This window comes from Bombina bombina, chromosome 6 (genome assembly GCF_027579735.1).
Source record: "Bombina bombina isolate aBomBom1 chromosome 6, aBomBom1.pri, whole genome shotgun sequence".
In the NCBI taxonomy this organism is placed as follows: Eukaryota; Metazoa; Chordata; class Amphibia; order Anura; family Bombinatoridae; genus Bombina; species Bombina bombina.
In genome coordinates this window covers 433541636-433553997 of record NC_069504.1, presented here as the reverse complement: position 1 = coordinate 433553997, position 12362 = coordinate 433541636, and the positions used below count along the sequence as shown (strand labels likewise).

The 12362-nt window shown below is 35.7% G+C and overlaps 1 protein-coding gene across 1 annotated transcript in view; it reads right to left on the bottom strand.

Moving 5' to 3' along the window:
• The window catches only part of PDLIM4 (PDZ and LIM domain 4), a 294388-nt gene that overhangs the window by 132405 nt on the left and 149621 nt on the right, over window positions 1-12362 (bottom strand). The window contains exon 3 of the mRNA XM_053717189.1: window positions 11198-11294. Within this exon, the coding sequence (XP_053573164.1) occupies window positions 11198-11294 (97 nt within the window). The remainder of the gene's footprint in view (window positions 1-11197; window positions 11295-12362) is intronic.

Here is a 12362-nt window from a genome sequence, read left to right as displayed (position 1 = left end):
GTTCCTAAGATTTGCATTTCTAGACAAACATTTTCAGTTTGTAGCTCTTCCTTTTGGTCTGGCAACAGCTCCCAGAATTTTTTTAAAGGTCCTGGGAGCATTGTTGGTGGTGCTTCGATTGAAGGGTGTTGCAGTGGCTTCTTATCTGGATGACATTCTAGTTCAGGCTCCACCTTTTCAACTAGCAAACTCCCACACTGAGTTGTTGTTGTCTTTTCTGCGCTCCCACGGTCGGAAGGTGAAATTAGGAAAAAGTTCCTTAATTCCAGCTACAAGAGTGATATTTTTGGGGACCATTATAGATTCTCTAGAGATGAAGATTTTTCTGACAGAATCAAGAAAGTCAAAGATTTTCAATATGTGTCTTGCTATTCAGTCCCTTCCTCGGCTGTCAGTGGCTCAGTGCATGGAGCTTATTGGTCTGATGGTTTCAGTCATGGACATCATTCCATTTGCTCGGTTCCATCTCAGACCTCTGCAGTTATGCTTGCTCAGGCAGTGGAACGGGGATTATGCGGATCTATCTCCAAAGATTGTTCTAGATCAGATGTCCAGAGATTCTCTTCCATGGTGGTTGTCTCAGGATCTTCTCTCTCTGGGAACTTGCTTTCGCAGACCTGCCTGGGTGATTGTAACCACGATTGCCAGTTTGCTGGGCTGGGGTGCTGTCTGGGGTTCATTAAGGGCTCAGGGCCTATGGACAAGTTGTAATTTTCATAAGTTGTGTTTCTGGCGTACGGAGCTTGATAAATGGGCTTGATAAATGGGCCTGATAGACTCACCATGTCAAGAAATAAATAAATTTATCAGGTAAGAATAAATTATGTTTTTTGCAATCAAATTTATTTTGTTTCCCTATTCTCCGGCCCACTCTATCATGTGGCAAACATCAGCCAATCACATACTAGTATACGTATACCCTTGTGCACAAGGTCAGTAGGATCTTGTTCCCCTGAAAGTGTAAATATAAAAATAATTTGACGGAGTTTGGCGGCGCTTTACAAATAAATGATAATTATAATAATAATGGAAGTAAATTTGAAAGTGTCTTAAAACTGCCTGCTCTTTCTAAATCATAAATGTTGATTTTGACTTGAGTGTCCCTTTAAAGAGCTATGTGTAGGATTAAATTCCTTATGGGAGTAAAAAAAGCCACAGGCTGCTTCAGATGCAGCACAGACAGGACACAGGTGAGTAGCCCTTGTAATACTCCGGGCTTGTACCTCACTCTCCTGGATGCCACAGCTCCTTCAGCAGGGGTGCGTAAGCCTCCTATCCATCTCTGCTGCTTGTGTCCTAGTGTGTCACGAGGTCTTTAGCCTTAGTGTGTCACAGCGCCTTGACCCGAACAGGCACCAGTATACACTGCATATGCATTAGTTGTTCACAAGCGGTAAAGTCACTCCATTACGTATATAAGCAATAGCTTCACTGGGGACGCTGTCATGCTTGACTGTGGATCTACAGGACTGGGGATTATGTAAGGATGGGTAGGCTTTGAAAGTGGTATTCCCAAACTGCTAACAAATAATACAAACTGAAATGGAGAAGCTCTATTCAAAGTTTAAATCAAAACTGAGGTTTATTAAAGCTTATTAGGAACACTTTAATATAGAGCCTAAATTAATTTGTTTTAGTTTGTTGCATCAAATAGTATTTTCAAATGTGTTTTTTCTTTCTTTCTTGAAAAATGCATGCTCCTGCCTAGAATAAATTCATATTGGTCGGTGATGGCATGTAACTGCCTACCAATCAAACCATGGGAGTTGTCCTTATCAGCCAGTAAACAATCTGTTCATACAGGTAAATTGTGGAAAAAATATGCATTTGTTGCTAGTTTCAATAACAAATTTAAATAACTTTAGTTAAAACTTTTTATATAAGAAAATAAAATAATAATAAAAATAATGGCCGTGTATGTATGAATTTAATGGTATATATCAATATTTTTGCTTGTAAGTATTATTATTATTTATTTATTTACAAAATAAATGTTTTAAAAGCATTTAAATGTCTCAATTTGATAGGGAGCCAGCACATACTAAGCAATCACTGTGTAATACTCCAGCCCCTCTGGGGGCAGTGGATACAACAATATCCACACTTAGGGCTAGATTACGAGCGGCAGTGAGTGAGTGAAAAGAGGTTTATTGCGGCTCTTTGAGTGCGTCAGAAGTAACGTGGTTATTACAGGTAAGTGCGTCAGAAGCAACGTGGGTACTACAGGTTGAGTGCGTCAGAAGTCACGTGGGTATTACAGGTTAAGTGCATCAGAAGTAACGTGGGTATTACAGGTTGAGTGCATCAGAAGTCACATGGGTATTACAGGTTGATTGCATCAGAAGTCACGTGGCTATTACAGGTTAAGTGCGTCAGAAGTAACGTGGGTATTACAGGTTAAGTGCTTCAGGAGTAACGTGGGTATTACAGGTTACGTGCGTCAGAAGTAACGTGGGTATTACAGGTTAAGTGCGCCAGACGTATTACAGGTTAAAAGTAAATGCATTTGCTCAAGCACAATTGAATTTAACATGTGTCGGATAGCGTGACTTCAGAGCTCTGGCTAACTGTTACACTTGACTAAAAAGTTGCACAAAACAAATCAAAATTATATTTAAAAGTACAGGCACAATCATAACAACACTAATAAAAATTATCAAAAACAATATTGCACATATCCAGTTATAAGGGTTTAAAGATATGAGATCTCAAGTTAGAAACAAAAGGCTGAAAAGGGCTTTAAAGGGATATTCACTAAATACATGCTAGATAGAATGATGCACTCAAAGAAAAGATTAGTCTGAGAATATTATGTAGATGTATTTTTTAAAGTTTCATTAGCTGTTTAAATATTGACAATATAAGTGTTAAGTGTTGGTGCTATAAAACAATGGGATCTGTCATGTTGTAACTTAGGTTACCTTCTCTGCTGCGACCAATTAGAGACATTTATAAATAGGTCACTAGTGTGCAGCCAATGGCTGTGGGGAATATAACAGTGTTCTGCACTTCTAACAGGAACTGAAACAGTTTCAGAATGGAATAACAGGAAAAGGAAACAAAATAAATAATGAAAGTATAGTGCAGAGTTATTTTTATATTTACTATTTATCATTTTATAATTACCATCTCAAAGTGTTTAATGTCCCTTTAAAGTGATTGTAAAGTTTAATAAATTACTGCCCAGTATCTAAAAATAATCTTAAAAACAGGGGCACTTTAATTCATTAAACTTTACAATGACACTTCTTTTTAAAAATATTTACCGTTATGGTAAACATTCCGCCGTTCCTCTACACACATCTCCTACTATATTTAGCATATCAATGATGAATACAGCTTCCTCCAGTCGTTGCATGCACCATGAGCTGGACGCCAAAAGGGGGCACGCAACGATTGAAGGAAGACGGAAAGTCATCCAAAGATCTAGCACTAACTTTATCTATACATCATCTGTGGTGCACTTTAAATTCACAAACAAAGATCCAAAAAGAAAGGCAGTCTCCAGTTTTATCAAACTTGATACTTTACTGTACAATAAAGTATCAAGTTTGAAAAAACCCGAAAAGTACCTTTCTTTTTGGATCTTTATATATATATATATATATATATATATATATATATATATATATATATATATAGTATGTGTGTGTGTATTTTTGTATTTGTATGTGTATATATGTATTTACAGACATATATATACATATAAATACAAATACATATGTACTGTATACATATAGACATATATATATAACTGCATTGGAGCTCTTTGCAGTCAAGTACCTGAAAACACGTAAAATCATATTTATGCAATATTCATATTTAAGTATTTTTAAATAGTTATTCCTATGTATATATATATATATACACCTTTATAATCATATTTGTACATTATTCATATTTAATAAAGTGGTTAACTGTGTATTTACTGTAAATATTTCACATTCCAATGTCCTGCAGATATGTTCTAAGTATTTTTAAATAGATATTCATATATATATATATATATATATATATATATATATATATATATATATATATATATATATATATATATATATATGTATATATACAGTATCTCAGTATCTTGCATGATTCAGTGATTCAGATAGAGCATGGCATTTTAAACAAGTTTCCAATTGACTTCTATTATATAAATTGTTTTGTTTTTTTTCTTAGTATCCTTTGTGAAAAGCATACATAAGTAAGTTTGGGAGCAGCAATGCACTGCTGAAAGATAGATGCTTATTGGTGGCTGCACATATATGTCTTTTTCTATTGGCTAACCTGATGTTTTTAACTAGCTCCCAGCAGTACACTGCTGCTCCTTCAAGAAAAGATGCCAAGAAAATGAAGCAAATTTTATAACATACGTAAACTGGAAATACGTTTAAAATTTTATGCTTTGTATGAAACATGATAGAAAAATGTTGGGCTTCATGTCCCTTTAATAATGAAAGGTTGTTGTTTTTTCCTAGCATAATTAAACATTTTTTTATTGGGAATTTAATGTTCCTTTAGAAAAATGTACTTCCCAGAACTCTCATGGTCGAACACAAAGAAACTGACATATGATCACCCTGAGGGAAGGTAAGTGGTAAGGAACAGATTGAGTTCAAACATATGCCAATATGACCCTCCATACATGGTAAGACAGAAGGTTAAAGATCACATATGTCGGAATTGGCCTCTAAACCTGTATCATTTGTTATTCATCACATGAAGTTTATTGTGTGCCATAAGGAAAACTACAGAATTTTCAGATCTGTCTTGGTGGCCAATATATAAAGATGTCAAATTGAGAAGAGCATTATTTATTCCCTGTTATAACATTAGGTCTCTTGATTTCAGACAGAGCGATCTGCTCATTGTCAGAGTGAACAGGAGCATTCTTATCCAGCAATGAAAAATAAGCCATAATTTCCCTTGTCTAAAGAAATTTCTGTGTTTCCACAGCGTTTATGGTATCCTTAGGGATCCAGCAGGAAATGGTAGATGGTGAAAGATATACTGCATATTCTAATAATATGCTCTTTAGATGTCATTTAAAAAACAGAGAAAATCGTACAGGAATCAGAAACCCTTTTATTTGTGAATATAATTCAATTGAACCTGCTTTTTAATACAAAGAAATGAAACATTTTTGTATCAGTCTCTTCAATTTATTAGGTGTAAAAGGGACAGTGTACTGTAAAATATAGCCCCTTTATTATGCTCATATATATATATATATATATATATATACATATACATATATACAGTAAATATATAAATATATATATATATATATATATATATATATATATATATATATATATATATATATATATATATATATATATATATATATATATAAATAGCTGCTATACATTTGCCATTTGAAATAGCTGAACTGCACTATTAGCTATATACAAGCTAATTAAACAAGAGACAGCAGCAGAAATCAACCTTCCTGGAGGAGGGGCTGAACCCAGCCTATTTGAAAGAGTGTTCCTGCAGGAGCTTTTAATTCAATAAACTCATTCATTTTAAATAGAGCTTAAATCCATGTTTGATGCTCCCTGATTGGTATTTTCAGTCACAAGATGATACCCCATGACTGACTGCTTTTAACAACCAAATGCAGTTAGAGTTTGTCAACTGAAAATGTGAGAACCAGGAGGTAGATCCTAGTGTTAAAATGTATATGACTAATCGTATTACACCCAAAATGAGACATACAAATATTACACTCTCTGGGAAAGGATATATTAGTAGCAATACATAATTATCTGAAACCGTGTGAGGGACACTAATGTAACAAATAAACTTTAATGATACAGACTAAGGGCCTGATATTCAAAAGCTCGCAGCTCAGGTGAGATGATCTAAGACATCTTGTCAGTATGGAGAGGTCCCTAAAAAAATGTTAGAAACACAAACTTTAATTTTAAAGCTATTTATCTCACTATCCAGGGTGTTGTATGTGAAGGAGAGATACCTACATCATAATATAGTATGTAAAAAAAAAAATATTTTGCTTGATTTGTGTTAAGAGATTTTCCAAATTATCTCCATTATCAAATTGTGCACACTTTCTAAAGCAACAGCTACTACTGAGCATGTGCAAAAGTTCACAGTGTGTATGTATATTAGTCTGTAATTGGCTGATGGCTGTCACATGGTACAGGAGGCTGGCAAATTGAAGTACATTTTTAAATTTATAAAAAAATATTAATCTACTGCTATTTAAAATTCAGATAAAGGACTATTACATTAGCTGTTTATTATGCACTTGTTGATTATGCAATTCTACTGTATTTAATGACCCTTTAACCCCTTAATGACAACTGACGTACCAGGTACGTCATGCATTAACAAGCAGTTAATGACAATGGACGTACCTGGTACGTCAGTTGTCTAACAGAGTGCTGGAAGCGATCACAAATGCTTCCAGCAGCTCTGAGGGTATTGCAGTGATGCCTAGATATGGAGGCATCCTGCAATACCATTTTACAAGCCCCCGATGCAGAGAGAGCCACTCTGTGGCCCTCTCTGCACCGGTAGCGATAGTGCCGGGTGTGAGGGTGCGCGCGCGCGTGCACGATGCGCGCGCGTGCACGTGAGCATGCACATGCGCGTGCACGTGCACCCATTAGCCACGCTGACACCAATGAATGAGGGCAGAAAGGGGGAAAAAGGGATTTTTTTTTTTTTTAAATATAAAAGGATCTGGGAAGGGGTGGGGGTGGGGGTATTGTGGGGGGCTGCTACACTACAGAAATAGTTTTTTTAAGTAAAAATAAAATAAAAATACTTTTTGGGGCCAAACTGGGTACTGGCAGAAAGCTGCCAGTACCCAAGATGGTGGTAATTAGGTAGGGGAGAGGGTTAGAGAGCTGGAGGGGGGATCAGGGAGGTTGGGGCTAAGGCAGGGGTCCATCACAGCTAAAATACTTTATTATTTTTATTTAAAAAAAAAAAAACCTCTTTTATTTAGTACTGGCAGACTTTCTGCCAGTACTTAAGATGGCGGGAACAATTGTGGGGTGGGGGAGGGAAGAGAGCTGTTTGGGAGGGATCAGGGGGTGGGATGTGTCAGGTGGGAGGCTGATCTCTAAAATTAACCCTGCAAGCTCCCTACAAGCTACCTAATTTAACCCCTTCACTGCTGGGCATAATTAACGTGTGGTGCGCAGCAGCATTTAGAGGCCTTCTAATTACCAAAAAGCAACGCCAAAGCCATATAAGTCTGCTATTTCTGAACAAAGGGGATCCCAGAGAAGCTTTTACAACAATTTCTGCCATAATTGCACAAGCTGTTTGTAAATAATTTCAGTGAGAAACCTAAAATTGTGAAAAATGTTAAGTTTTTTTTTTTATTTGCTCGCATTTGGCGGTGAAATGGTGGCATAAAATATACCAAAATGGGCCTAGATCAATACTTGGGGTTGTCTACTACACTACACTAAAGCTAAAATTAACCCTACAAGCTCCCTACAAGCTCCCTAATTAACCCCTTCACTCCTGGGCATAAAACACGTGTGGGGCGCAGCGGCATTTAGCGGCCTTCTAATTACCAAAAAGCAACCCAAAAGCCATATAAGTCTGCTATTTCTGAAAAAAGGGGATCCCAGAGAAGCATTTACAACCATTTGTGCCATAATTGCAGAAGCTGTTTGTAAATAATTTCAGTGGGAAACCTAAAGTTTGTGACAAATTTTGTGAAAAAGTGAACTTTTTTTTTTTTTGATCGCATTTGGCGGTGAAATGGTGGCATGAAATATACCAAAATGGGCCTAGATCAATACTTTGGGTTGTCTTCTAAAAAAAAAATATATACATGTCAAGGGATATTCAGGTATTCCTGACAGATATCAGGGTTCCAATGTAACTAGCGCTAATTTTGAAAAAAAGTGGTTTGGAAATAGCGAAGTGCTACTTGTATTTATTGCCCCATAAATTGCAAAAAAAGCAAAGAACATGTAAACATTGGGTATTTCTAAACTTAGGACAAAATTTAGAAACTATTTAGCATGGGTGTTTCTTGGTGATTGTAGATGTGTAACATATTTTGGGGGTCAAAGTTAGAAAAAGTGTGTTTTTTTCCATTTTTTCCTCATATTTTATTATTTTTTTTTTAGTAAATTATAAGACATGATGAAAATAATGGTATCTTTAGAAAGTCCATTTAATGGCAAGAAAAACGGTATATAATATGTGTGGGTACAGTAAATGAGTAAGAGGAAAATTACAGCTAAACACAAACACCGCAGAAATGTAAAAATAGCCATTGTCATTAAGGGTAAGAAAATTGAAAAATGGTCCGGTCATTAAGGGGTTAAGTGATTTTTTTCACAGGAATTAGATAATTTGCACTTAAAACAACAGTATTTTGACATTTAGGGGTTGATTACAATCCTTTAGAAGAGCTTACCAAATGATTCATCTACAAAATTACTAGGTAAACTTTTCTAAAGGATTGTGATCAACCAATAGTGTTGTTAGAGACATCACTAATACCACTGATGTCTAAACAATCAACTTGGTTAACTAAATTTTTGTGTCCTTGAACCTATCTCTTTGTCCCCTACTGTTTGGTAGAAGAGGGATCATGGTCAGGGGCTTTTTTGCAGGGTTTGAGCTAGGCCCAATAGATCCAGGGAAGGGTCAATTTAATGCAATAGGATGCAATGCCATTTTAGACAATGTGGTGCTTCTGTTGGAGCATGACTGTGGCCCTGTGCACAAAGCCAGGTCTATGAAGATGTGATTTGAAAAGTTTGGTGTGGTGGAACTTGAGTGGCCTGCACAGATCCCTGACCTCAATTGCATTGGAAAGCTTTGGAATAAATTGAAATGCAAATCGAGAGCCAGAGGGCCAGATATTCAATAATAATAATCATTTACATTATGTGAACTTAAATTTACAAATAATTAACAAAGAATGGATTTTAAATGATATATAATATGCAAAAAAAGGTATATGGAGTTCATTAATTTAATGGGTTCTATTCACTTTACACGTTCTGTTTGTATTTTATTTTAAAATATTGCGTAGGAATAAGTATTTAATGATTAGGCTGAATTTCAATGCATATTTTATGTTATATTGAATAAACTATTCTCATTTAAAATTGAACGAAACTCAAATTCTTTCTTATATTATCAGTTGGACATTTAACACCTTAAAGGGGCATTAAACGCTAAATAAATGCTAGCTAGAATGATGTATTCAAAGAAAATATTAGCCTGAGAATAAAGTATATGTATTTTTTAAAGTTTCATTAGCTGTTTAAATATACATGTAAAGTTTTAGTGTCTATAAAACAATGGGAGCTGCCATGTTGTAACTTAGGTTACCTTCTCTGCTGTGGCCAATTAGAGACACATAAATAGGTCACTAGAGTGTGCAACCAATGGCTGTATGGAATAAAAGTGTTCTGCACTTCCATTTCTAACAGGAACGGAAAAGCTCACAATATCAGAATGGAATTACAGGAAAAGGGTATAAAATAAATAATAAAAGTATATTACTGAGTTTATTTTTATATAAGATTTATAATTTTATATTATCATCTCAAAGTATTTAATGTCCCTTTAAAGGGATGTTAAACAGCCTGTTTCAATGTTGTAATAAAAAAGCACTAAGCGGTTTCTTATATTTAAAGAGATAGTCTAGGCCAAAATAAACTTTCATGATTCAGATAGAGCATGTAATTTTAAACAATTTTCCAATTTACTTTTATCACCAATTTTGCTTTGTTCTCTTGGTATTCTTAGTTGAAAGCTTAACCTAGGAGGTTCATATGCTAATTTCTTGAAGGCCACCTCTTTTCAGAATGCATTTTAACAGTTTTTCACCACTAGAAGTGTTAGTTCACGTATTTCATATAGATAACACTGTGCTCGTGCACGTGAAGTTATCTGGGAGCAGGCACTGATTGGCTAAACTGCAAGTCTGTCAAAAGAACTGAAATAAGGGGGCAGTTTGCAGAGGCTTAGATACAAGATAATCACAGAGGTTAAAAGTATATTATTATAATTGTGTTAGTTATGCAAAACTGGGGAATGGGTAATAAACGGATTATCTATCTTTTAAAACAATAAATATTCTGGTGTAGACTGTCCCTTTAAAATAAATCATTGCAATATATATTATTATTCATTTTAAATGGATTTTACCTTTTTTTTCTTTTTTTACACTACATGTTTGAAGTGTCTATTACTTTCTGTCACTGCCCTATAAGGATGTCTTAAAACTTCTGAAATTACATCAGCTGGTTTACTATAAAGTGAATAGACTAGATAACAGGGATTCAGATTTGCTCATGCCCAGATCAGTCAGAATGTAACCTAAGTTTCAAACATGTCAGCTCCCTTATCACACTGGGGTCAGGGCTACACTTAGAATTTCTAAGTGCTTATTATGCAAGAAAACAAGTACATTGTTTGCTGTTTGTTACACAATCTGTTTCTTTTTTATGTTTTCTTGATTTAACATATTTGTTTTAACCAAAGGAGCACTGTTTAATATCCCTTTAAAGGGACAGTTCACCCAAAAACTTTCTCCCCTTTAAATTATACCCAATGATCCTTTTTACCTGCTAGAGTGTATTAAATTGGTTGCATGTAGCTCCTTTACTCCTATTTCAGCATTTGAAATAGCTGATTTAGCTTGTGGTTTCCCAACCTATACTGAAAGTTTTGATACTGGAGTATATGCTATTGACAAGCCTAAATAAACACAGTCAGCAGAAGAAGTTGCAATCTCAGTGGGATGCAGGATAGTTAAGTAATAAAATGATAAATTTCCATTGTTCTCTCTTTGTATTGAGCTTTGGTGTTCCAGATAATTATAAGATAAGGAAGCAAGTCTGTGTACACAAAGTTATAACATAATGAGATCTGATATTACCTTAAATTCAACCCCTTGTAATAGGCTGTGGTTTCAAAGCACAAAACCAGCTACTTCATATACACAAATAAACCTGAAAATGCAATTTCTCAAATATTTTATACGCTGCAGGTGGTATAACAAGTCATTTAAAATACATTAATGGAAAAACAATTTTACGGTGTACTGTCCCTTTAAGTAAGCTACATAGGTTGAATTTTACAAAGGCCCCTCTGCAGGACCACAATATCTCACAATAGCAGCTCTTTTTTATTAGTTCATTCATTTGTTCCATTTTGAAAAGGTTTCCATATTTCCTACCTGTAATTCTGCCTCCAGACTGTATTTTCGTGGCTGCTTTTTTAACTCTTCTGTGGGACTGATCGTGGGACTGGGTGACCACATCTTCCTATCACACCTGGGAAAACAAAACTAGGTCAGTTACTACATGTAGCCAATAAATGGTTTAGACCAGCATTTACCAACCTTATCCTATATACTATTATAATAATAATAATAAAATGTATCTTACATTATTGTTATACAGCATTTTAGCACTGTGTGGATTCTAAGGCTTAGGGGTAGATTTAATAAGCTGCGGACTCTGCTTTCTACCCCCGAAGTTCCCCGAAGTTAAGAAGCAGCGGTCGTTAAGAAGCAGGGAATCATGTCCGCTCGACATATAATAAATTGTCCCCCAGGGATATATTTAGGCCTCAATTTATCAAAGTCTGGCGGACCTGATCCGACAGTGCGGATCAGGTCCGCCAGACCACGCTGAATACGGAGAGCAATATGCTCGCCGTATTCAGCATTGCACCAGCAGCTCACAACGCCGCCCCCTGCAGAATCAACCCGATTGTACTCGATCAGGTTGAATTGCGGAGATATCTGTCCGCCTGCTCAGAGCAGGCGGACAGGGTTATGGAGCAGCGGTCTTTGTGACCGCTGCTTCATAACTGCTGTTTCTGGCGAGCCTTCAGGCTCGCCAGAAACACGGGGCATCAAGCTCCATTCAGAGCTTGATAGATAGGCCCTTTAGAGTTTATGCTGAAGACCAGGAGTGATTGAGCCTATGGCCTACCACCATACTGCTCAGTTAAACTGACTGTTCTTGTAGTTATTTCTCTGAAGAATCCTTGCTAATTATCAGTAATACAATTTTAATTGTAAATATATAGGCCTATTTATCAAAGCCTCAACTACGTTGCATTCGCCGGCGTCAATACGCTCCCCAGACATCACTGCTGCGGACCTGAATACAATCTCCTTATTTATCAAAAAAGCCGTCAAAAACACATTCGGTTATTTGTATTTTTCCCAACTTTATTTATACCATTTCATTACTGTCCATGAACAAGCACATTTCTCTAAAGCTAATCTTTTATTTTTCATCTGTTAATGTCCAAGAAATAGCTACATTTATACCTCAACAAACAATATCTCATAGAAAGTTATTGTTATATTTATTTGTTATATGATACTT